The sequence below is a fragment of the Plasmodium inui genome (assembly GCF_000524495.1).
Source record: "Plasmodium inui San Antonio 1 unplaced genomic scaffold supercont1.3, whole genome shotgun sequence".
Classification (NCBI taxonomy): Eukaryota; Apicomplexa; class Aconoidasida; order Haemosporida; family Plasmodiidae; genus Plasmodium; species Plasmodium inui.
Genome location: NW_008481837.1, coordinates 601,962 through 627,253, shown reverse-complemented (window position 1 = coordinate 627,253; position 25,292 = coordinate 601,962). Strand labels below are relative to the sequence as shown.

At 41.1% G+C, this 25,292-nt stretch overlaps 9 protein-coding genes across 9 annotated transcripts; 3 read left to right on the top strand and 6 right to left on the bottom strand.

Annotated features, from left to right (window-relative positions):
- Positions 1-41: 41 nt before the first annotated feature.
- C922_00982 (hypothetical protein) lies at positions 42-380 on the top strand (the record flags this gene model as incomplete). The annotated part of the gene is made up of 1 exon (XM_008816591.1): positions 42-380. The coding sequence occupies one exon, from the start codon at positions 42-44 to the stop codon at positions 378-380; it is 339 nt and encodes a 112-aa protein (XP_008814813.1).
- A 144-nt stretch (positions 381-524) lies between these two features.
- Positions 525-1,638, bottom strand: C922_00981 (hypothetical protein; the record flags this gene model as incomplete). The annotated part of the gene is made up of 2 exons (XM_008816590.1): positions 525-889; positions 1,044-1,638. 2 exons carry the CDS (start codon positions 1,636-1,638, stop codon positions 525-527), a joined length of 960 nt encoding a protein of 319 aa, XP_008814812.1.
- Positions 1,639-3,434: 1,796 nt separating this feature from the next.
- On the bottom strand, positions 3,435-5,780 carry C922_00980 (pyruvate kinase; the record flags this gene model as incomplete). Its single annotated transcript, XM_008816589.1, has 3 exons — positions 3,435-4,068; positions 4,733-5,450; positions 5,597-5,780. The coding sequence occupies 3 exons, from the start codon at positions 5,778-5,780 to the stop codon at positions 3,435-3,437; spliced, it is 1,536 nt and encodes a 511-aa protein (XP_008814811.1).
- A 3,811-nt stretch (positions 5,781-9,591) lies between these two features.
- On the bottom strand, positions 9,592-10,701 carry C922_00979 (hypothetical protein; the record flags this gene model as incomplete). The annotated part of the gene is made up of 1 exon (XM_008816588.1): positions 9,592-10,701. The coding sequence occupies one exon, from the start codon at positions 10,699-10,701 to the stop codon at positions 9,592-9,594; it is 1,110 nt and encodes a 369-aa protein (XP_008814810.1).
- Positions 10,702-11,769: 1,068 nt separating this feature from the next.
- Positions 11,770-12,216, top strand: C922_00978 (hypothetical protein; the record flags this gene model as incomplete). The annotated part of the gene is made up of 1 exon (XM_008816587.1): positions 11,770-12,216. The coding sequence occupies one exon, from the start codon at positions 11,770-11,772 to the stop codon at positions 12,214-12,216; it is 447 nt and encodes a 148-aa protein (XP_008814809.1).
- A 707-nt stretch (positions 12,217-12,923) lies between these two features.
- C922_00977 (hypothetical protein) lies at positions 12,924-15,680 on the bottom strand (the record flags this gene model as incomplete). Its single annotated transcript, XM_008816586.1, has 1 exon — positions 12,924-15,680. The coding sequence occupies one exon, from the start codon at positions 15,678-15,680 to the stop codon at positions 12,924-12,926; it is 2,757 nt and encodes a 918-aa protein (XP_008814808.1).
- Positions 15,681-17,502: 1,822 nt separating this feature from the next.
- Positions 17,503-19,131, bottom strand: C922_00976 (hypothetical protein; the record flags this gene model as incomplete). Its single annotated transcript, XM_008816585.1, has 1 exon — positions 17,503-19,131. One exon carries the CDS (start codon positions 19,129-19,131, stop codon positions 17,503-17,505), a length of 1,629 nt encoding a protein of 542 aa, XP_008814807.1.
- Position 19,132: 1 nt separating this feature from the next.
- On the bottom strand, positions 19,133-20,392 carry C922_00975 (hypothetical protein; the record flags this gene model as incomplete). The annotated part of the gene is made up of 1 exon (XM_008816584.1): positions 19,133-20,392. The coding sequence occupies one exon, from the start codon at positions 20,390-20,392 to the stop codon at positions 19,133-19,135; it is 1,260 nt and encodes a 419-aa protein (XP_008814806.1).
- A 3,346-nt stretch (positions 20,393-23,738) lies between these two features.
- C922_00974 (3-oxoacyl-[acyl-carrier-protein] synthase II) lies at positions 23,739-25,143 on the top strand (the record flags this gene model as incomplete). The annotated part of the gene is made up of 2 exons (XM_008816583.1): positions 23,739-23,783; positions 23,887-25,143. 2 exons carry the CDS (start codon positions 23,739-23,741, stop codon positions 25,141-25,143), a joined length of 1,302 nt encoding a protein of 433 aa, XP_008814805.1.
- Positions 25,144-25,292: the final 149 nt, after the last annotated feature.

The following is a 25,292-nucleotide window of genomic DNA, read 5'->3' as shown; positions in this document are numbered from 1 at the left end:
CGTCTACATATCACCGCTTCGCTACTTCGCTGCCTTACCACATGGAACGAGAGGTGGACTGTCAAACAGACTCGGCTGATCTATCGGAAGAAATAACCATTTCGGAAAAGCTGAATGCCATCTTGGTGGCCTACGCCAAAAATATGATACTTCACAATCCAGCCGAGTCCTCTGAAGATGAGCATGTAAGTAAAAAAAATATATACGAATGGTCAAGGGAGTACTTTCAAAAGTTATATGATGAAAATGGAGGGGACGCAAACAATGCAGATTCCTGTGGCTCGCAGACCGAGTCGAGTGCTACTCGTGCCAATGGTCATTCGGTGAAGGATCAAATTAAAAAGGAGATGGAACGGGTCAATTTCGATATGGGCAACTAGCACAAACGGGTGAGATTCGTCCTATTATGCGCAAAAAAAAGGAGCGAAAAGGGGCACATACATAAGTACATGCATAAGTACATTCATAAGCGCCTACATAAGCACCTACTCACACGGTCATTTCTTTTCCCTACCCCTTTTTCCTCACGTCAGGGGGATGGCACACTTTATGACTTGGTATTTGCTGCTGGAGAGGAAGTCTTTCAGCTCGGAGCGTGACAACCACGCAAAGTCATCTATATGCTCATTGTTGGACAGATTCAAGTTAACGTCGTGGTTCAGGTAATGCGCTCTGTAGTAGAAGATTTTTCTCCCGATAATTTCGTTAAATAGAAGAGGAATTTTATATTTTCTTTTTTCAAACGTACAAGGACAGTAGCCAATAAAAAATGGCATTTCACACTTTAAATGTTCCGTGCATAAGTGTTGTAAATTTTGTCTGATTGTTAATTTTTTTTTAAAATCCATCAATGGGAACATCCACTTACTTGTTTTTTTATATTTCACCACTAAGTATAAAAAATGATTTGGTTTCCTCGTAACACTTCTGTAGTTATATTCGCTTTCATGATTATCATCGTACTTTTTTTTTTTTTCCTCATTTGCATCTCCATCGTTTTTTTTTTTTTTTTTTTTCTTTTGCGTTTAAAATGTTTTGTATACCTTCTTTGGCAAACAAATTTTCGAGGTCGTCATTTTCTACAGACGTCGCTTCTTCACCTGGCATATGATCCACACCTTTATCTTTTTTACCTTTTTGGTGCCCCATATCATCCTCTAAATTGGTGCTCTCAAGGTGATTTTCCTTTTTCCGATCGTGAAAGGAACTCAAATTATATTTCATGTGTAAAAATTCCTCGTTGATATTCAAATTGTTGTTCGTTTTTTGAAGCCATTTGTCTTTGAAATCTTCGAAATCTTTTTCAAACTCTTCCTGCTCAAAGGTCAGGGGGAATCTGTCTATGCACAGGGCCATTTGCACTTTGTACTTTTGGTGTACAACTATTTTGTTTTCCTCGCCGAGGGGTGAGCTGGCGTGGCCGCTATCGCTAACACGGTTGGCAATACAACTGTCAACGTTGTTGCCTCCCTCAGCAGGATCATTGCCTAAATGGTTACTCCCCCTTTTCAAGCCACCTTCGTAGTGTACATACTTTTTGTCACTGAGGAGGCACTCCCCACTGTGTTTACCCAAAGGGAAGTAACTCCGGTGTGCATTTTTTCTCATAATTCCTCTTTCGACAATTTTTCGTATCATCTTGTCTTTCTAGCAGAGCATAACTGACGTTTCTCTTTTTTTTTCTTTTCTTTTATCTCAGTTTTAGTTCATAATTGTGTCTATGTCAATCCAAAAGATATATCACGCCGCTAAATAATAAATTACATACTTTTTGTGTTATTTTCAAACAGATGTAGGAAGTGCCCGGTTTAATTGTTTCCTGTGATCACCTCTGCACACGCGTACGCAATACGCTCTGCGCCAGTTTATGCTCCCCTAAAAGAGTCACAATCTCATTGTACACTTAAAAAGCAAAACAGTCGCCTAGTTTTTGGACCCACGGAACACATTAGCGTTGACTAATTGAGTGAATGTACATGCCTGTACATGTAACGGCATGAACTGTTTCCCATGAGCCAAATGAACCGCTTCGCGTGCTTTTTTATATTTTCTGCCACATGGTTAAAGCGTTTCCTTAAAAAAGGTATTCGTTTCGTTTGTACTCGATTTTAGCACTTTTGCAATTTTGCACTTTTGTGAGCATTTAGCTGTTTTAAGAAGTGCCCTTTTTTCTTTTCTCTTCTTTTCTTTTTTTCTTTCCTTTTTTTTTCTCGTGAATGCTATGTAGAACGTGAAATTTTCATGAACAAGGGAGGCATTTTTCGCCACGTTGTTGAAGAGGAAATCAAATGGATCCTTTTGAAAAATGTAGGAAGAAGGACATTCACCTCTACGAGCATCGACAACATGTTGGGAACAGACGCGCGTATTCAAAAAGAATCAGCAAATGAACCAGCAGTTGTGCAATTATTTTTATGTGAAAATATCGATGATTAAAAAGGGTTACCTGTGATGTTACTGGTGTGTGCATCTTTAAGGGGCTTAAAAGAATTTACTGACAAAACTTACCAATTGTGGAAGCATGCCAAATGGAACTATCCCAATTATCACAAAGCATTGCTCTTCGTGTGAATACTAAACTTGCAGAAACCTTTCCGCCCAGCTTTTGAACCATCACGATGCGTTTGCTCCGCATCGATTAGGCAAAAAAAGAAAAAATACTTTGCGGGTGCCAAATTCCATTACATCGTTTTTTTCAATGCCTTAATTTAAGCTTTTCCAACCAGTCGACCCACTGCATAATTTTAACCTGGCACTTTTACTGACACAGTTCATGTGTTGTGTGCACAATTAAAACGGCTATTCATTCAACAACAGGTTGTTTGTTCTCTTGGAAGTTCCTTTTTTTTCTCTTTTTTTTTTTTTTTGCAAGCGGGATACACATAATAAAAATGGTTACATAAAAAAGGGCGCAAAATTGATCATCATATAAAAGCATCTCCATTATTAACCGCTTGTTCGATCAATCGCTCAACGGCTGAACCGCCCAACTGCTCAACCCCTTTGTTACGTAGGGGCGGTTTTTCCAGGCAGGTATTCGTCCCCATTTTTCTTTATATACCTTGGTGCACTGTGGAGCAGTACATGGATGGGGGGGGGAGGGCCGAGATACATACGTATGTAACATATGCAACACAGGACCATACTGCATAATTATGCGCGCGACGAAAGCTGTAGCGCCGGTTCGCCTCGCGACATCTTGCAGTATTCCCCGACGGCCGTCTCGGGGTGATTACCGTGCATGTGTAAGCATTCTTGTTCTGGCAACTTTGCTAGTTAACTTTTAAGGGTGCCAAGTTGAACTCATCGGCCGGTCATGCACGACAAATCCATTTGCTATTTTTTATTTTTCCTCTTTCTCTTCTTCATTTTGAACTTTCCCGACGCGCATAAAGATAGGCACACCGTGTGCACTCGGTGTTACCACATCTCACTTATTCCACTTGTACCACTTTCATCAAGTTGGTAGCTCCGGCGACTTCTTCCTTAATTCCGTGAATGCATATCGCACTGTCTCCCACTTTGACTAAGTTCCTCTCTTTGGCAATTTCTATAGCACTTCTCAGGACGTTGTCAGTTCCTTGGAATGATCCCACTTTAATGCATGTGACTCCTCTGTGTACATTCAGGCACCTAACCGTGGATTCAGAGGCACTCAGGGCTAAGATAGTGCAGCTTGGCTTGTACTTGGCTATCAATCTAGCAGTGTATCCTGTCTCGGTTAAAGCTACAACTAAAACTGCACCGATGGATTCTGCTGTTTCTACGGCTGATCTAGCCACCGCTTCTTGTACACTTATCGGTGTGTGTATCGCACTGACCAATGATTGGTATAGCAATTTATAATCAATGCATGCTTCGGCTTCTAAACAAATCTTCGACATAATTGTGACAGCTTGGACTGGGAACTTACCACCGGCTGTTTCTCCGGAAAGCATGACACAGTCGGTTCCGTCTAACACTGCGTTGGCTACATCGGTCACTTCGGCTCTTGTTGGCCTTGGGTTCTTCGTCATGGATTCTAACATCTGGGTGGCGGTTATGATTGGTTTTCCTTGCAAGTTGCACCTGAAAAAAAGGAAGTAAAACGGGTTCAGGCAGGCCATCAGGAAAGGGGTGCATCGTGAAGGAGTATCCCAATATACGGGAAAACTAACTACAAAACGAGCGAAGTGGCATTCATATGCGATTTACAAAAGGAAAGGACGCGCCCACGAGTTGGACACATATAGACGAAAAAGCCCCTCTCCTCATGCACGACAACGATGGATAGGATAAACAAGCAGGGTCAACTGTAATCTTAATTTAACACTAAATGATTTTAAAAATAAATGAAGCGAGGGACGCTCCAAATATAACCAATCAGCTGACTTATAAGATTGAATAATAAGGGACTCGAACAAAACGTTCCGAGTCGTCTATTCACTCATTTTATGCACCACTTTTGGAGGGGATAAAACTGATTTGTAATTTTATTTTATCCTTTTCTCGTGGGGCAAATGGGCAGCGATGAGTGGGCGGTAATGTGATGGGCAAGGTTTGTAAGCGGTGTGGCAGGTGAGCCACGCGAGATGCTTCACAGGTTCGCCACGCGATAAGTGGGCACACTGCCCTGTCCACACCGCTCTGTCCAACTGCTATCTCCACACTACTGTCACCACACTCCTGTGTCCACACTGGTGCGTCTCCCCTCAACGGGGCGTAGATCTCTGGGCAGCTAAAATGGACTTACTTCGAAATCATCAGCTTCTGGGCCAGGAAAACCTTCTCTGGAGAAATCTCCATTCCTAAATCCCCCCTAGCAATCATAATTCCATCAGACTCAGCTAAAATCTTGTCGAAGTTAATAATACCTTCAATATTCTCTATCTTGGGGATGATTTTAATATGCCTTCCTCTAGGGCCTAACAAATTCCTAATCACCCTGACGTCCTCTGCAGACTGAATAAACGAAGCTGCTATGAAATTACAACCCATGGGGATGGCGAAGTTGAGAATGTCATTTTTGTCTTTTTCTCCTATGACTGGTAAGTCGACCTTAACATTTGGCAAGTTCATATTTTTTTTTTCGCCAATGGTAGCTGAATTTAACACTTCTGTTATCACATGGTCATCGTGCGTTTCTAACACTTTACAGCTAACGGACCCATCGGCAATTAGAATGATGTTTCCCTGTTTTACGCTTTGTGGCAACTTTTTGTATGAACAAGCAATACAGGTTTCGTCTCCTAGGAAGTCATAATCGGTAACTAATTTTAATTTACTTCCTTCCTTTAAATGCGCTTCTTTGTTTTTTAGAAGACCCGTTCGAATTTCGGGACCCTTCGTATCTAACAGCATTCCCAATAAGGCGTTTGGTCTCTGCTCCTGGGCCTTCAATACGTTGTTAAACATTTCCTTGTGATCTTCATGCGATCCATGGGAGAAGTTGAATCGGCAGATGTTCATTCCTATAGAGGGGACGTGATGGGGGCGCATAAGGTGGTTCACGGAATGAACAGCTTCAATACAGAATGAAGGGAAGGAGTGCCACGCGCGCCATTGGCGACACCTCACGCATGTGTGAAGTGGGCTTCCCCCCGAGGTAAGAACCCACCTGCGTCTATCAACTTCACGAGCGTTTCGACGGACTTGCACGCTGGACCCAAAGTACAAACAATGTGCGTTTTTTTGGAGCGTAAATCCACAGTGCGGGGCTCCAGGATTTGCCTCAACGTGATGTTTGCCGCGCTCTGCGAACTTGCACCGGCGGTGGAGTTTTTAAATTTGAAAGAATTCATTGTGTCAAGCTACGGGGGATGGGGTAAGGGGAGTTATTCTCTCAGTTGAGAAGCGGTTGGGCAGTTGTTTGGTGGGCTAATTCGCGGCTCCTTGAGGGCTACTACTTCTGTGATGCTCTCTAGGAGGTGGAAACACAAGAAGTGGCTTTCTAAATGTATACGTATCTGTATAGCTGTTATGCGAGTTAAGAAAAGGACTCTATCGCAATATGGCAAAACTTTGTGCTTGTTTTTCGGCTGTATCTTATTTTTTTAGTTATAATGCAAGTATGCTCGATCAATTTAATTACAATTCGGTTAAATGTGCTTAAAAAGGAGCAGTTAAAAAAAAAAACTCTTTTTTTTTTTTCCTTTATAGAAAGGGCGAAATAGCCTATTGGGTTCTTGTGTACCATTCCTTGTGAATAAAAAAAATGAATAAATAAAAAATAAAATGAGGAATATTTATGAACATAAGCAACGTAAGACCTGCAGAGTACCTTATCTGCATCACATGATGGATGGTACTCAAAAGAGCGTACCCGACGAAGAACCGTACGTAAAATGCTTACAAAAAAAACGGGGACGCACTCTTCGTATGCATACGCATATATAAATACATATATACACATGTCCATTTGTTACATGTAGATATTTGCTTCGCGTGGCGGTTAGCTGCAAAGGCGTATCTTCTAACCAGCTGCAAGTTAAGTAAAAAAGTGCCCCAAACGGGTCACTCATGCGAACATGGTTTTATGTGCAGGTCCCGGGGGATTCCCAAAAGTAGGGCTATCTTAAGGCATAAATGAATATATATATACGTACTCTATATACATATACGTACTTTATATATATATTTAATTATTTTTATCATACACATAATATGTACGGCGGTGTCGGGGAGTATAATCTGCTTAATTATTTCGGGGGTGGGTGGGCTTTTCTTCCCCTCCTTCACTCTCCAGGTCGTGGAGGCACGTTCACATGGAAATAGCAGTATGTATAAGTGATGAAGGTAAAACTTCCAAACTGGGGTTTCACCAAGCAGAAACTTATCATATATGCATGTATACATATTACCCCATATGTACTACTTTTACATATACGTACTCTCCTCGTTTTGGTGCACGTCCGCAGAGAACGGGCCATGAGAAACAGTGCCAACACGGAAAGGCGACCCTATTTAAAAAAAATGGTGCGTAAGTAAAATTTATGCATCCCATCCAGTGTAGCGAATTTTTTGGCTACTTATATATACGAGTTGAAATGTGCGTTACAAAAACACAGGGGGGGAGGCGGTGAAGGGGGGCCCCTTCTCTTTACGTCGCAGTACAAAAAATATTCGGACCGTACCTTAAGGGCATGTATGTATTTACGTATGGGAGTGTTAGTTACCCTACCTCGGTGGCCGCTATACATAAGCCCTAGTGAGGAGTATATATTGCATGGGGTGCATTTTGTGGGGAGATTTTCTCTCAAGCACTCACTCGAAGTTATTATTTGGCGCATACACGTAATGTTACGTAGACGCTATATATGTACATGTTCGTGGCAGAAGCGCCTGCGCGCAAGGGGGGGGTTCGAGAAGACAAGGAAAAAGAAGAAAAAAAATATATGCCCATGCTATGTGCCCATAAAATAGGGGCGCTACAAAATTTCAAAAATTAATAGAGATGAATTGTTCGTTAATAAGTATTATGTGAATCTTTTTTTTTTTTTTTCTACGTTTGGGCTGAGGAAGATGTGACGGCTGCTATCCAACGGGTCGGGCGATCCTACTGTGTGAAGGGCAACTATATGTCACTATGAGGGGAATGCGAAAAGGGTTCATAGCAAAAATGTATATTTTCATTCCATGCTGCAAACAGTTTTAAGAAACTAATTCGGCGTGTTCGCTTGAGGTATTCGCGCACATTCTACAAGCAGGGATGTATGAAAAGGGATGGAGCTTGGAGGGGGACTGTTTTAAAAATGCGAAAAATGTAATTCCGTGCGCGGCGCAACAGTGCGCATATGTACACATGCAATACACCAGTGGAAAAAATAACGTGGTGTAAAATGTTCGACTTACCTGTTGGGGAATTCTTCATTTTTTTCCCCGGTGGGGAGAGGCAAAATAGGAATTATGCCTTTTCAGGTTTTGAAGTAATCTGAAACAGCGTGAATTGAGTTTTACCCCATGGGGTTTAATTTTGTTTTATTAAGCGCAGGTTGAGTTGGTTATTCGTAACTTGTGTTTAATCTGGAGTGACCCGTTTCAATTTGATTTACACAAAAAGGATTGCAAATTATCTTAAAATGACTGGTACGTTTATTTTTAAAGCTGACATGAGATATGTAACGACGAAGGCATTTTAATTGTAGGTTTTTCTTACCCCTACATTTTGCGTTTTTTTTTTTTTTTTCTTTTTTTTGGGGGGCATTCCGAAGCGAAGCATAATGTGTGTATACATTTGTGCAAACCAACATGGGGCTAACTTGAAACAGAAGGGGTGATAACCATTATTGTGTATGTTAGCAGGTCGGCTGGCTTCAACCAATTGGATAAGTTTTTTCTTTTTTTTTTTTTTTACACTACCCTACGTTACGGCGCCATGTATGAGAAAACGAATTGCAGCCAAATGGGAAGGCTTTTTTTTTCATCACCGCTTCTACCTAGTGAAGAACCAATCTGAATCGCTCAGCCTTTTTTCTTCCGTTTATTTAGTCCGTAACAAATTGCTAGCTTATGCTAGCTTCGCTTGGAACACGCAGCTGAAGATGTACCTTTCCCTCCAATTTTGCAAGTGGCGAAAGGTGTGAAATCCGTCGCGCACTCACCCTTTTAGGCTTTTTGATGCGCTCAGACATCCTCGAATACGTGTAGACATCCTCGAGTAGGTGTAAAAATCCTCGAATACGTGTAGACATCCTCGAATACGTGTAGAGATCGTCGAATATGTGTAGAGATCGTCGAATACGTGTAGACATACTCGAATAAGCCTAGACATCCTGGACTGCAAGGGGAAATGCTCGAACGCTCCTACTCATGCTAGCCATAGCCAAATTGTGCTTGCGGCTATGGGGTTGCCCTACGCATAAGCAGTTCGCATAAGCAGATACGCGGCAGGAAAAAAGCAGTCCACGTATGCCTCTTCTGAATGCCCTGTCCATTTCGCTTGGTATAAAGCCATTTGTGGTTGTTTTTTTCCCCCTTTTTTTTTAAAGCCTAAATGTACAACAGTCAATTCTGCTTGGTTTGTGCGTGTGCCTGTCCGTGTGCGGTGTGGAATTTTCTCAGGATGGGTTTATTTCGCGAAAAAAAAAAGAAAACGGAGAAAAAGGGCAAAATTGCACAGGGCATAATCATGCACGGTGTAGTTAGGCGTTGTATTATCACACACCACAACGTTACACAAAACAAGATATATAATACACCAAAAAAAAGTGCCGCTGAACATGCGCGGTTCGTGCGAGCATGCCCCTATATTCGTCCCTCTGTTATTTCCTCCCGCGGTGTATATAGATACCCTTACGCATATGCACTACAAGCCGCAAAAAAAGGAGCACCTCTTGCAGAGGGGATGGGGAGGGTTAACGCGGGGGCGCTTAATTTTATACATAAATAAGGGGCTCGAGGGAGGAAAAAGAAGAGTAGTTACTCCGAAGGGTAGTGCGGTAGCTACACGATGCGCAGGCAGACATGCACACCTACACCCATTTGACGTGTCTAAGACGATACAGACAGTATAGAATCATTTCATGGGCATGACAAAATAACGTGGTGTCCCCTTTTTTTTCTCCTTTTTTTTTTTTATCCTGAGTAGGGGATCCCAATGCTGCACGAGGCAAACTAGAAGGAAATGTTGTTTTCCTTCAAAGTTGCTTCCACCAACTTTAAGAGGCAATCGACACTTTTCCCTCCACTAGTGAATCCAGAATAGTGGACGAAGGATAGTCCCGGGATGTTCGAAACTTTTTCCAGTTCCTCCTTCTGGAGACCCCTAAAGCTTTTGGGAAAGGGCAGTCTAATGGTGAAGGCTTCATTCTTCTTGGAAATGGTTCCACATCTACATTCCTGGTATCTGTCATTGTAGATACAAAACAAAATTTCGTCTTTTATATTTAGTTCTTCTTCTATGTCATACACATGATCGTAGTAGGGGCAATGCCTCTTCAAGAAGATAACTCTTCCGGATGGGTGAAAATTGAATCTGTCTTTTACTGCTTCTAAGGTGATACTTTTAGCTGCGTACCATACATTAGAATAGTAATTTACAAAGCTAACAAATTCTTCTTTAACAATTTGTGCAGCTGACATAAAACGTTCGTCAGCATCAGCTTCATGGTCAAGGAAGTTTGGATTAAATCGATTCACTCGATGTTGTAGGGTAGTATTAATTTGATATTTGTCGACACCTTCGTGCTGGTTAATTCCATTATCCAAGGCATCGACAGATTCAATAAAGGCAGTGTATATTTTATCATAAAGTGTGTTGACCTTTTCTTCATCCGTTATGCCAAACCCTTTTCGAAAAACATCTTTTGCATAGTGTTTGTAAATTAGTCCAGCACTGCTTAGTCTTATGTCATGCTTGTCATCTAGAGTTCCATTAAATTCTTTCTGGTGATGATCATATCTTTTTTTTTCATGGTCGTATACTCCCCCTACATCCACCACCACGTCACACTGGTCCAGCTTTTCTTGGTCACGAGTTCTTATAATTTTCGCATCTTTATATTCTGGTAGAAACTTCAGCATCACGGTGGCTAATATTTCGTCCGTGTGGAAACGTCCCGAATGCGTTCCTATGACTTTTTCCATGGATGGCGAAGAGAAAAAGATGAACGACGTGAACAGATACCTTTTCAGTCCCCTCGTTCCCACTTTCCTCCTTCGGGTAGAGTCGTTTTCGAAGATGTTTCTTGCCAGCACGTGGTACTTGGCCGCCAGCGCTTTCATAGAAGCTCTCCGCTCCGTTAGCCGGTTGAGCGGTTTAGCGGCTGTATCTCTGTTACTCGGCGTTCCCGCCAGTTGTTGTCGCTTTTTCTACTTTGCACTTGGTGTTTGTGGCCAATTTCAATTGGGAGAACTCTTTTTTGAGTTCCCTCTTGTTGGGGTTTCTCGTCTGAGTTGTTCTTTTTAAAGTTTTTTTGTTATCTTTTAAAGAAAATATTTTACATCTTCGTTTTATTGCTTGATTTTATTTTTTTTTAAATTCTACTTTGCCCTTTCTGGAAAACGTCCTCCTTTTCGGTGTACCTTATTTTTTCACTTGCTTCAGTTAACATGCGTACTGTGCTTCTTTTTTTTCTTTTTTTTTTCTAGCTGCTCGATATTTGTGGAACTCACATCACATATACATGCATACACAGTTGCACGTTGTTTTGTGTACTTTGCGTGGAGCTTTAACTGGTGGGTAAAAAAAGAAGAAAAGGAAAAAAAAAAAGTCGCTTCACAAAATCGCTATGGGAATGTAAAAAGTGAATTTTCTCTTGGCTTGCCTAGCAAAGGTGTTGCCACGCTTTTTTTTTCTAACCAGCCGAACAGCAAGCCCAGTCCAGTTTGAAGTAGCCGTAACAGAAGGAGGTGAATCGCAGGAGAGCGTAAAAATTGACAGAAGAAATCGACTGCACAAATCAATAACACGAATCGTTGGCACTAATCGTTGGCACAAATCGACCGTGGAAAGCGAACCTCGATTGTGGATACGGGTAAGTGCCCCCTCGCTTGGCGCTCTCTGCGCACACGCAACTCCTCTTATTTGCATTATTCGGTTCCCCTTCATATGGGGAAATATATACTTCCCCGTGGCGGCTTCTGCTAATCCACCTTTTGGGGCGAACATTTCTGTGTGCTCTATCCACACACCGCGTCGATGGGAACGTTCCATGTTTCCACACGGGGTGCGCTTCCCCACGTGCATTCCGCCTAACCACGTGCGCTCTGCTTCGTCACATCATTCCGCATTTCTCCCCCCGGCAGCAACACAGAGAGGACGGCCTCTCCAGCTTTCCCTCTCCCTCTATCATGCACAAGCACAAATACAAGCACATTCTGTACGGCCTTAGCGGGGCTCTGAGCGGGTGGGTGTTAAGAGACCTGGTGATCTGCTTATCAAGTAACCTGAGTTTATCAAACGGAATGCTGATAAACAAATTTATCTGCAGCAAAGATGATTTCGTAAAAAACATCCTCCACGAACTCAAGTACTGTTTCGATTCACTCGAGTTAAAAAAGGGGTTCAATGATTATCACATATATACAAAAGAAAATGATCACTTTGTGGAAACCCTATACATAGAAAATTGGAACAATACAAATAATATGAATGAGCATTTGTATAGTGAGGATAGTAAAAAGAGCTTGCATTACTTGAAGAAAATTAATATTTTGTTTTCTCCCTCCCTCTTTGTTTTGCTAAGGCAGTATCCAGGGCGTCATACGCCAGCCTACTTGAAGAGTTACTTTGAGTAAGCTGCGTATGTACAGGCTGGCGTATCTGTTCTTGTTTGTCTTTGTTTAACTTCTGGAGAAGCATGACAATCTTTTTTTCTGTATTTGCATTTCTTTCTCTCCCGAGTTTCACCAAATGCGGGTAACTTCCCCGATACACAGAAAGAGAAAGAGACACATACCCCTCTTTGAGCTGTCTATCGAGAAGGGGGCACTCTATAATAACCTGTGTGCAGGATCCCATTTCGCACCCAATCGGTGATCCAATCCGAGGCGGTCCATGGCGACATTTCGGCGCTCTTCTACCAATTGAATCGGCTCATTAAAGCATATTACAGGCAATGGTATCTGTTTTTACACATTCAAAAGGACAGGGCGTACTTCCCCTTGGCGCGAACGCAGTTAAGATAAATTTAACCAAATGGGAGAAAAAAAAAAAAAAAAAGAAAAAAAGAGGAACATTAAAAATTAGCCACCCCAGGGGGTGCAGTATATGGGCTCACATACGTATATGTACCTACGTAGGCACAAATGCTGAGGCATGCTTCCCCCCTGAATGGACATCGCATGACAAACGGGGCAAGGCCCTCCAAGCCGTCCCCGGCCGGTTCCATCCAAATGTGGCCCTCTCGGTATGCGACAAACTCTCCGCGTAGCCTCGCCGGTTGAGTCAGCGGTTCACTCGCCGCGTAGTTTCGCAGATTAACCTCACCACTTGGCCCCACCTCTTAACCTCGCCGCCTGTCCTTCTCGGTCTCCTCCTGATACATCGAAATCTCCGCCGTGAGCGACTTGATGAGTGTCTCCTTCTCGCGCAGCTTCTTGCGTATTTGAGTGACGTCCTGCACTTCCGGTTGCCTGGACAGGTTGCCAAGCTGCTGTTGCAGCTGTTCGCATTCCTTGGTCTTCAACTGTATTATGCTATTTTTCTTCATGGACTCCCCCGTTTTTTCTATTAGCTTTTTTTGTACACATCTAAGTTTCTGTATCAAGTCGAAGGCAGTGGGGTCGTTTCCCTCGATGTTTCTCCACCTATGTATGTTTATTGGTTTTTCTAACTCCTCCGATAAGGTTTTAACTTTATTCTGTTCATTGATTAGTTCTTTTTTGAGAGAGTTAATTTGTAGCTTTGTACTGTTTAGCTGTTCCTTGGAGATATTGGAAAGTTCGGAGGAGGATTTCAAGTTGGCAACTTTTTTATTCAAGTTTTTAATTTCTTGTAGATGGTTCTTACTATCGACGTCTAGTTTATCATGAGAGATTTGCAGCAGTTTGAGCTTTTCCTTAAGTGTTGCTATATGTTCATTTTTTTCCTTCACTTCGTTGTTTAGAAGATCTCTCTCCTTCTTATTCTGGTTGACACTCTTTTCATAGTTTTTTAATTTGCTATTTAGGTCATTAATTTCGAGGTCTAATTGGTCTATGGTTTTTTTGTCGTGTAGTTGCCTCGTTTTGCTATCTTCATGATGACTTTTCAATTTTTCAATTTGTTCCTTTAGCTTTTCACATTGACTTATGGCATTTTTTTTCTCCTCCATGGAATCTCCCATTTTTGTTTCTAGATTGTTTTTTTCATTTTTTATTTGCTCAAGTTCATTGTTCTGTATTTTGTGTCTCTCTTCCAGGGTAGACAATTTTTCCTTCATTTCGGTGAGACTCTTATTGGTATTAATTTTTTCGCTTTTTATATTTTCATAGAGGGCCTTCTCCTTGGCTAGATCGTTTTTCAAAGAATTGATAATTTTAACGTAGGTCCCAATTTTGCTGTCTTTATTTATCAGCTCGTTGGTACTGTTTATTACTTTACTGCTCATGTTTGATAGCTCTTGTATCAGTTTCTCTTTGTGTTTAACGAGGGATTGAATTTCTTCATTCAATTTGTTTTTTTCTTCTGTGCTTTTTTTCATGTCTTTCTCAAGGTTGATATTGAAAATTTTGTCCTTCTTAGCAGATTCTGTACTTTTTTTAATACCCTCGTCGATTTTTTCAATGAGTTTTTTGGTTTGTTCCTTCTCTACAATGAGGTCATTAATTTCTTTCTTCTGAATTTGGTACTTGGTTCTTATTTCTTCCGTCTGTTTGAGTAAATTTTGAATTTCATACGTGAGTGACTTAACATTAATAGTTAGAGCTTTGTTTTCCTTCTGTATTAGTTTTATTTTGAAGCATTCCTGGTCTAGTTTTACCTTCATTTTGGAGTTTGCACTGGTGAGGGCGTTAATGACGGTGGTGTTGTTGGCAATTTCATTTTCCTTCATCTTCGCCTCGTTCATGAGGAGTTTATTTTTTTTGTTCATGTCGTCTAGCTTTTTTTCCAAGTCGGCATTTTTTTTTAAGTGATCTTTTTGTTTTTTTTCTAGCAAATCGACCTTTTCGAGAAGGTTGGTCTTACAATTTTGTAGATCTCTATTTTTGTTAATTTGATTTTCCAGCAGCTTCTGTGTTTTTATCAACTCTTCGTTGATGTAGTTTCTTTCCTCTATCAAAATTTCTGTGTTTTTCTCGATGAGCACCTTGTCCTTGTTGTACTTTTCGTCTAGCTTTTTTTTCTCCTCCAATTCTTTTTTCAAATTATCTATAGTGATGTTCTTCTTCACATTTTCTTTTTTCACCCCGTTGAGATTTTCACTCATTTCGATATTTTCATTTTTTAATTCTTTGCTGTTCTTTTCTAGATTGTCTACTTTTAACAGGATGTGTTCATTTTCTCTCTTCAGCCCTTCAATTTCGTTGTTCTTTTTTTCGACCTTGATTTCTAACTCTTCTATATGCGTCTTTAGCGACTCTATTTCTTCCAAGTAGTTTTCCCTCTCCACATTCCACTTGTCTTCCTTCTTCTGGTTGCTATCAAATAGATGGTGAAGTTTGTCTGACTCTTCCTGGAGAAGTTGGATACTCTTCTTTCCTTCTTCGTAGCACTTTGCAATTTCTTTATTTTGAATGGTGTATTTTTCTATCTTTTCTTTTAGGTCTTTTATGTGTGATTCTTTCTGTTTATCTTTTTGTTCGTTTCTCTTGACAAACTTTAACACCCTCTTGAGTTCCCTCTTCAGATGTTGTTCACTTTCCTTTTTTTTGTTGCTAACTTGCTCGTCATTCCTGCACAGGTTTGTTATATTTGCGCTTACTTTGGAGAGGAAGCTGATCACCCCTTCCGCATTGGCGCTGTCGTTTGGTTCCTGTTCGTCAGCAGAAGAGGAGAGGGAAGATACCCCTGAGGCGATGCCTTCACTTGTCGCTTTCTTTTCCTGCTTTTTTTTCTTTCCCCCTTTTGAAGTCTTCATGCCATTTCCCTTTTTCCCCCCCTTGGAGGTTTTCCCCTTTTCCTTCTCCCCAGTTTCTCCATCCAGGAAAGAAGGATTTATACACGCGTCTTTTGTTTCACTGTCGGGGGGGGCACACCGAGGAGGAACTTCATGGGGTACTTCCCCAATGCAATCAACACCTGCAGGATCAATATCTGCATGATCCACATCGGGATTCATTTTTGATTCTACAGAAAGGGGGTTGAGGCCAGCCCCATTTAGTCTTCCTGTAGAACCCGTGGGGTGCTCTGTATCAGAAGACAACAGGGGGGAAGAGGCTCAAAAGAGCAGCATTCCAAAAAAAAAAAGGGGCAGACGCCGAACAGGGAACAATATGAAAAGGAATGAAAAAAAAAAAAGGAAAGCACGCAAGGAGAGCCAACACGCAGGTATAAGACATCTGCGAAATTGTGGCTCTCCGAAATTGCGAGTCTTCCTGGTAGGAGTAGCTCAAAAAGGATTCCGAAAAATGTGGGGGAAATGCGAAGAAAAATGCAAAAAAAAGGAAGAAAAGAGGCAGAAAAAATGGAGAAGAAATGGAGAAAAAAAGGAGAAAACACGGACAAGGAACCTAACCCTTTGAACGAATAAGCCGCAAAGGATGATTTTTTTTTTTTTTTTTTTCCCCCATACCTTAGCGCACATTTCGCGTTATTATTTTTTTTTTTTTTTTTTTTTTGCAAAAATGTGCCCTTATTAAGGCCGCTCAAATGAAGTACCATGACCTTTTCTCCCTAAATGAACCGAACCTAACCTAACTTCCCAAATCTCGTGATACATTTTAAGAATTTTCCAGATAAAGAAAAGGAACGGAAAAACAAAATGACATGACCATAAGGTAGCCGTACACACATGCAGAATCTGTTGTGTCTACATCTTTGCTCTTTGCCCGTACCTGCAAGTGCTCCCTTTCGGATTCATCCATCTATAAACTCGGCTATGTTGAGAGGAAGGGGTGGTGTCATGTGAACACTTTTTACATGTCCTTCTACCTCTTGGCCCCAGGCTGCCATTGGGAAAAGGTGCGCAGATCTACCCATGCGTGTCGCAAAAAGGGGGTCTGGAAGTTTTAAACTCGACAGGGCCACTTTAACGGCCTTCTGATAACTGTCTTCATAAAATTCCCCATGTGCAAAAAAAAAAAATAAAAATGGGCGGAAATGAATTACAAAGTGGGAAGACTCCTGAGGGAGAAACGCGCTACAAAAACAAGGAGGTGATGCGATCACCGGATGGGTAAAACAATGACGAGGTGAAAGTGCACGGCAGGGGTTGCAAAGAACAGGCTAAAAACCAAAAGGGGTCAAAATACAACGTAAAAAACGGAAAGCAAAAAACGAAAAGGGAAAAGCGAAAAAAATTCTAGTGTAACCCACGAAGGGATGTAGCCAACATGTTAAGTGAACTAAAAAAACAAAAAAAAATCATGTACTTCAAATATCAAGCGAAATAGAATAAAACAGATGCTTTAATTAGCTAACAAATTGGACAACTTTTACGCGGTTGGTAAAATTAAAAGAGAGATGCAAAAGGGGAAGGTGTCTAATCGGAGGTAGTCGTACAGCGCAGGGGAGGGGATCTCTCCGCAGGCGTCCCTTAACATGTAATCGCCATATGTGTGCTTATCTTTCGGAACGACGAAAAAAAACAAACAAAAAAAAGCACCAAACGGAGCCAACGCACAAAGTGGAATGAGGGAACGAAACAAAAAATAAAAAAAAAACAAAAAAAAGCACCAAACGGAGCGAACGCACAAAGTGGAATGAGGGAACGAAACAAAAAATAAAAAAAAAAAAACAAAACATCTTCCACTGCTGTGAAATTATTCACGCGTTAAAAATTTACAAAAACAAAGAACGTGCTGCTACACTTCCAGAACGTCGCTTCATCCCCAATGTGCTCCTCATTTGGGGGACGGGCTTACTCCTTCTCTTCGATCCCCTCCCTCCCCCCTGCTCACACCACCTCTGCTACGGGGGCAAACCCATACGTACACTGGATTCTACATTTTGGAAGTCGTCTTGTTAAAAAACCGCAAACCGATAATCTTAATTTTGTTGAGCCTTCGCTTACTCCTATCGGAGGCATTACCCTTAGTCTGTTTAGTACAATCCGATTCCGCTTCAGGGGCGGTGAAACTTGGATTCTTTTCCTCAGTTGGCGCTCCATCCTCTGCAGTGTCCGTTACGTCAGGAGTCGGTGATGAAAGTTTTTGTCTGACGGGATTGGCGTCACTCCTAAGTGTTGGATCATCTGAAGGATCATTTCGTGGTGCTTGCTCTAAACGTTCCCCTGTTCTTAATTTACTAAACGAATCTTTGTACTGTTCCGTACTGAAGGATGTATTTATGGTGGTAGACTGACTCTCGAAATTCGAATTGGCGTAGTAGTCTAGCCTCTTGGGCGTCACTGACTTCATGCTATTTACGGATGACTTTGTGTGTAATTTTTTTTCGGAGTTTCCGCTGTTCATCGAGTTTATCGTGTTCAGCGTGTTTAGAGTGTTCATAGAGCTCATCGTTTTGATCGAGTTGGCCGCTTTTCTGGAGGTGGCCGCGCAGGTCGCGTTTGTTAAGCTCACCGCGCTGTTTGGACACTCACGCTGCACACACGCTTTCGCCTTGCCCGAATGATCCATGTCAACAAAACAATCATAACGTGGGGAATAATCTCCCGCCCCCCCCACTTTATTCAAAAAGTTCCTCTCAATACAATCGACCTTCTCCGTATCATCTACCAATTCATCCCTGAACAAATTATTCGTTGCCTTAATTTTGTAGTACCTTTGAGTTTTCTCCTTCCACTCTGGCCTGGACGTATGGGGCTGCTTATTTTGTAGGTGGTCACTCTTATCCTTAGAGAATTTATCGCCATTATTATCTTCAAAGATGGATTCCGAATTGGCGTAGAAGATTTTCTTCGCATCTTTGGAGGGGAGCGCATTGGGTCCTCCCGTCCTCCTCGTGTAATCATCTCCGTGAACGCGTCGATCATCGCAGGGGGTTCGAACACCGCAGGCGGAACCTGCCCTGTACGCATCGAACTCGCTGAACCCATTCTGTGTCAGGCCCCCTTCGCTCTTTTTCCCACTCCTCCTTGACTTGTGCGCGTGGGGAGTAGTCACTCTGCTCTTCCCCTCCTTCACGCGAGTTATGTTTAGACGGCTATTCATCGACTGTACACTATTTAACGTGTGCGAGTGTTGCTCGTGCGGGTCATCCCTAAAATGTCTAATGGTATTTGTAGCCACATTTGCAGTCGTATTGTCAGTCGAGCTAAGGGAAAGGAAGAGTTTGCCGCCATATGGATGGCCACTGCTGGCCCCCCTGCCATCTCGATCGTGTCTTCCACTGCCATGTTTGCCGTGAAGAGGATCATCTCCCTCAACGCAGGCATGACTCTCTATGTATTTCGCATAATGCTGTATAGACTTAAAATTAGACTTCACGATGAGGTAATTTACAATGAAGGGAAACCTGTTCGTTAAATAATTGATGGTTATCTCGGGAAGAAATAGGTGCTTTACTTTGAAGAGCCAGTTGTGGGTGCTCCCTACACTAACGACATAGCTACCTTTTGCATTCACAAATTTATTGTTTTTTAAAATGTTGTTACTTCCCATTTGATACATTTTATTTATCATCGCATCGATGAAACAGCTTTCTAATAACTGATCCGTTTTGGAGAATTTTTTTTTTTTTTTTTTTCCTCCTACTAGTGCTGCTGTTATTGCCGTAGCTGACCAGGTGCTTCGTGCTGCTATTGTTGCTGCCGCTCCTTTTAAATCTGCTCCTGCCGTGGCCGTCTCCCGGCGCGGGGGGGGCATAATGCTTTCTCATCGATTCCTTGTGAGTTCGATCCTCCAATTTCAGGTGCATTGAATAGCCTGACGTTAAGAAGTCGCGCGCTTTGTCGCTCATTTGTTGGAAACCGGGTCCGAGGGGGGGGTCCTTTTCGCCGGCACTCACAGAGTCGACTTCTACCTCCAGCGCCGCCGCTTCATCCTCTCCAGCCGCTCCCCCCGTGGCACAACAGTTGGGGTAAAAGGCGAAGGGGTAAAAGACGCTGTCCCGGATCTCCCGCACTCCCCCGTACCTCCTCTCCAGTTGAGTGTCTAAAATTTCCTCCCTCAAATAATACGCATAGTTGGTGTCCAAAATCTTTAGCTTCTTCGTCATGTAGGACGGAGCGAAATTTAAAAAGGACTTCCCAAAAGTTTTGAAAATCTTCGGGGCATCAATTATGTACATCCGAAATAATCTGCATCGATATTTTGAATTCATAATCTCCAACAATTTCATAAATGTAGACATGGGAAATTTAGACAAAGAAATCCCAGAACAGTCAACAAGAGATATATAATTTTCTATCTTGCCAGGTATACATAAATATTTTAAAAAGAATTCGAAACAAAAAAAAAATAAATTTGTTAATCTTTCAACATCTAACGATTCGATATTCAATAAATTGATTATCAGAATGGGTCTACATTTTTTATCTCTTCCATGCCAGTATATGACTCCTTTGTTAATGTAATTTATAACGTCTTTTTCTTTTATGGGGAGAATGTTGGACAGTCTGAATTCATAGTTATTCTTAATCAGGTCTAACGCTTTTGCAAAATCGAATTGCGCTGAGTACAAATAACGCAAGCATTCATTTTCGAAAAATGCTTTATTTATTTTTAACGATTTATTTTTACAGTACTTTTTGAATTCACTTATTGCAATTTCTTCATCTGTGCTTATGAATGTGTTGTGGAAGATGTACCTCAGATTTGCGTTTTCGTCGTATACGTCTTCCTTCTTTGGCTCGAAGAAAAATACGTTTTCGTCTATTGTGTATTCGTTGATATCTTTATCGATTATGACTTTGCCCCTTGACAGATCCATGGCAAGCGGGTTAACTGTTGGAGAGTTAGCTGTTGGAGGGTTAGCGATTGGCGGGTTACCGATTAGCGGCTTCGCGACCTCGTGGAGGGTCGACTGGGCGGATTTCCTCACATGTGTGCGTTTTGTTCACTCCGTCTTCACGCGATACGATGTTTTGGCTACCCGCGGGTGTCCTCTCTTGTTCCCCTTTCGATTTTTTTCGCTCAACTGTTTGGCGATCGTCTTGTGAAGCGTTTGCGAATTTCTTGTGAACTTTTTCCCCTTCGATTCGCAACGTTTTTACACTTTTACGAGCTTTTTTTGCTTTACGTTGTACGCGCAATTCACAACAGGCCATTTGCCAGGGACTAGCCGTTTCCTCTTCGTGTTCCTGCCTTGCTAACACAATTTCGCTGAAAAGTAATTGACAAATGTGCTGGGAAGAACTAAATGTTTTTTTACATTTTTTTTTTTTTCCTTTTTGAGAAAATGTATGTAAATTGGTGTTACACCATATATATAATAAAAGAGTGTGTTTTATTATATATACCTTAAAATGTATTCATTAAAAAGAAAAAATATATACATATATATATACATAAAAAGAGTTCATAAATTGTACATACGCACGTACGTTAAGTAAAACTTCCGTTTGAAAAACAAAATGCTGGATTTTTTTTTTTTCACTATTACAACGTAATGTTTTCACAATTTGAGGCATATGCAAAAGTGACAATGATAAGTATCTTCTCATGTGTCATACGTCAAATGTCCAAGGGGGGTTGACACACTTTTTTCTGTGGCCAGCGGCATATCCTTAACTCGGCGTTGGCCTACTAAGAGGCCACTACTGAGAGGGCACTACTGTGATGCCACGACTGACATTGTTGGTGACACTTCGGGTGACATTCCTATTGCTATTTGTGCTAGCTTTTCCTAAATGAAATTGTGAACTTGGCTATATTGTGTGTGTCCTCATTATGTGTACCTATTTTTGCGTACTCCGCATTTTTTTTTTTTTTCTTTGGAGTTTTGAGGCAGATAAATGAATGTCACTATATTATTGTTGTGAAGGCGTATAAAAGGCAGGTATATGTTTGCCTTTTTTTTTTTTTTTTTTTAACCTTGTTTAAGCTTTACGTGAATTCTTTGCGCTTATGCATGTGTATGCATATATGAACATTTAATGCTTTCGCAGGCATGTTCCCAGTGTACACGCAGAAACAAATGTATTAGCAATGGGGGTAGGGTGTTCGGCCAAAATGGAAATCACAATTTTTCATTTTTATTCATTTCACGCGGGGGTGTATACATAAAAATTGAATTGCAGCTCCCTTAATATGGCCATACCAAACAGTTTGTGCTATGGAAAAATGTTGAAAAAAAAAAAAAAAACTCATAATTATATACGCACGTAAAAAAAAAGGGAAAAGAAGGTATACATTTCTTTCGTCAAGCGCAAGACAATACGAACATTCGTTAACGTAAAATTTAAACCATGCACAAATTTTAGACTACAACGAAAGATGTGCAACTTTTAACTTGTCTAATTTGAGCAAGGGGGTACATTTTGTCAATGTGCTATTCAAAATGGTCACCAAGAAAAGTTCGAAAATCAATGGGAGTGAGCAAGATGGGCGTGATCAGTGGACAAGTCACAGGCAGAGGGGAAAGCAGGTGAATTTAAAAAAACAGAGTTCACCAAAAAGCAACATGCTCCAGATAAATGCCGCTAACTTGGTTGCCGCATAAATGTTGTAAATTTATTTAAGGCAAGAACGCGATTTTGCTTCTATATTGAAAAGGTCTTTTTTTTTTTTTCCCCTCTTCTGCGTTTTCAGTTTGCGTTTTGCCTTCTTCATGTGGGCCAGTTTTTCACTTCCCTATCATATTGCCCCACCGTTGCCTTCAATTTCTTATTTTTCAAAATAGCAATAAATGACATCCCTTAAGAAAGATTACCAAAAAGAAAAAAAACAAAAAGAAGCGATAAATGACTTAACGAAATGCAAAAAAGGGTAACAATTCTGTGCGGTACTTTTTCCCCTTACAATGTACCAGAATGGACATAAAAAAGCAATGCACGATCTGGTTGAGCCCCCGTCGGACGTCGTAATGACGTATATACAAATTGCCCAAAGTGCATGGGGGTTGGGGCGTGCGAAAAATATAGCAACAGTGCAAAATTGTAGGCGTTGCGCAGAACGCGGCGATTCCACAAATGTATACGTACGCGTATTTACATAGGTACAGGCACAAATGGAAAAAGGGAATTTCGTCGAATTTTTTTTTTTTCAAAAAACCCTTAGGCAAAAAAAAAAAAGGTAACCAAATTCAGATAGCAAAAGGAAGGGACGTGTAAATGTGTGTGTTTAATTTACATGCGAACCGCGTTTACATTTCTATACCACAATTTCCACTGTATTTCACCTCATCTTTTTCAACTAAGCAAAGGGAAAAAAAGGAAACGGATTAAGCGAAATGAACCAGTAAACGGTAAACCTATCAAATCTGTCAAACAAATCAAACCGATCAAACAGAATAAACAAAATTAAATAGATCCCCCTTTCGAAGAACACTTCCATGTTGGACAACGTTTTTTGGGAAAAATGAGAATTTACAAAAAAGCCCTTCTCTTCCACTTCTTAATTTTACAAGTAATTTAAAAATGCTCAACGAATCGTAAAATACGTTTTCAAAATGCCAGCGCTGACCATGTATACAATATGCTTACCTTTAATCTACGTTTGGTTCTTTACAAGAAAAGAAAAAAAAATTTAAATGTAGGCCCAATCGAGCATATTATGAATTCTTCTGCGAATGTACTTGCATAATTACATATCTCTGCATACGCAAATTATCTGGATGTTGACGCTATGTACGGAACCAAGTTCGCACTCTTACACGTAAAGAGCCGTCTCCACCGCGCTGTGTCTCATCTCCACGCATCCTTGTGACAGGTGTGATCATTTGCGCGGTTGTAAAGTTGTTAAGTTGTGAAGCGATTATGTTGTTACGCTTCTGAGATGCTGAGCTGCTGAGCGGAACTGACGGGGAGAACCAACTTACGACGTAGCACATGATCGCGTCTTATTTGCTACCCAAAAAGATCACACACACAACTGCGAAAATACGTGTATGTTTATGGATACACATGTGCATATTTCCCTTTAACGTAGTGGTGGCGCCACCCAGTTGTACCGTTGCGCTCAACTCCTTCAGTTCTTTTCCTCCCTTTTTTTTTCGCAAAACACATTCGTTATTATTCCTTAAATAATAAAAATGCCAACAGGTGTGCAGCAGGAGGTACGGATTTATCAAGAACAATGCACAAAGACCTCAAATAGGCACTTTCAGAAATGTAAAGATGTACAACAGCTACAACGCGAACGAGTTGAGAAAGCACTGCGAAGTAAGGAAAAAAAAAAAAAAAAAATACATATACATATAATATATATATTATATATATTTTTTCTTTTCTTTTGCGCTTGGCGGGCGCGCCCCCACCCCTACAGACATCGAGAGTCGTGTGCACCGGAATTGGCGTCGTAAATGGGGTTGGAGTCGGGCTGGAGAAGTTTTGGGAGAATCTCATCTCCGGGTATAACTCGATTGACAAAATTACCAAATTTGACGTAACAGGCATGGCCTGCGGCATAGGCAGCGAAATTGATAAGAAAAATTTCAACCCGTGTGATTATTACACAAACAAAAAGGATGCTAATCGGAACGATGATTGCACGCACTATGCTGTGGCTGCAACAAGATTAGCCATAGATGACGCAAAAATTGACTTACACAAAATTGATTGCAACAAAGTAGGGACCATCATCGGAAGTGGGATCGGTGGTTTGCTTTTTCTAGAAAATGAAATGAAAACATTGTATGAAAAGGGACATAAAAGAATAAGTCCTTATTTAATCCCAGCAATGATAGCTAATACACCAGCAGGGTTTGTATCCATGGAGCATAATTTACGAGGCATTTCACTTGGTATGCTAAGTGCCTGTGCAACCTCTGGCAACACAATTGGGGAAGCATATCGATATATTAAGTATAAAGAATACGATGTGATGGTTTGTGGAGGAACTGAGGCAAGCATTACTCCTATAAGTTTTGCCGGATTTAACGCATTGAGAGCGTTATGTAGTGGATATAATGATAACCCCAAAAAAGGGTGTAGACCGTTTGACTTGAAAAGAAGCGGTTTTGTCATGGGAGAAGGGGCCGGAATTTTAATTTTAGAGTCGTATGAACATGCACTTAGGAGGAATGCCAAAATATATGGAGAAATTTTAGCATACTCTTCCGAAAGCGATGCTTTTCATATCACAGCCCCAGAGCCAACTGGACGGGGACTATGCAATTCTATCAACAAGGCTATAAAAAATGCAAATATAAACCTATCCGATGTTAAGTACGTAAATGCACACGGAACCTCTACCAATCTGAATGACAAAATTGAAACCAAGGTATTAAAAACTGTGTTTAAAGATCACGCATATAAGTTGCATATATCTTCTACTAAAAGTATGACTGGTCATTGCATAGGAGCTGCAGGCGCAATTGAATCCATCGTATGTTTGAAAGCAATGGAAACAAATATTATTCCTCCCACCATTAATTACGAACACAAGGATGTTGAGTGCGATTTGAATTATACACCAAATAAGAGTTTACACGCGAAGGAAAATATAGACATTTCGTTAAATACCAATTTAGGATTTGGTGGACACAACACTGCTCTGTTGTTTGGGAAAATTAAAAAATGAGGTAGTCCATGCAGCTACAATGTGATGCCCTTACGAGGTGCGCTTTTTTTTTTTTTTTTTTAACATAGTGCAGTATGCAGCGCGGAGGGTTTTTTCTTTTCATGTGGCACTTGCCTAGGGAGGTACCCCCACTGCGCTATCGCCAAGGG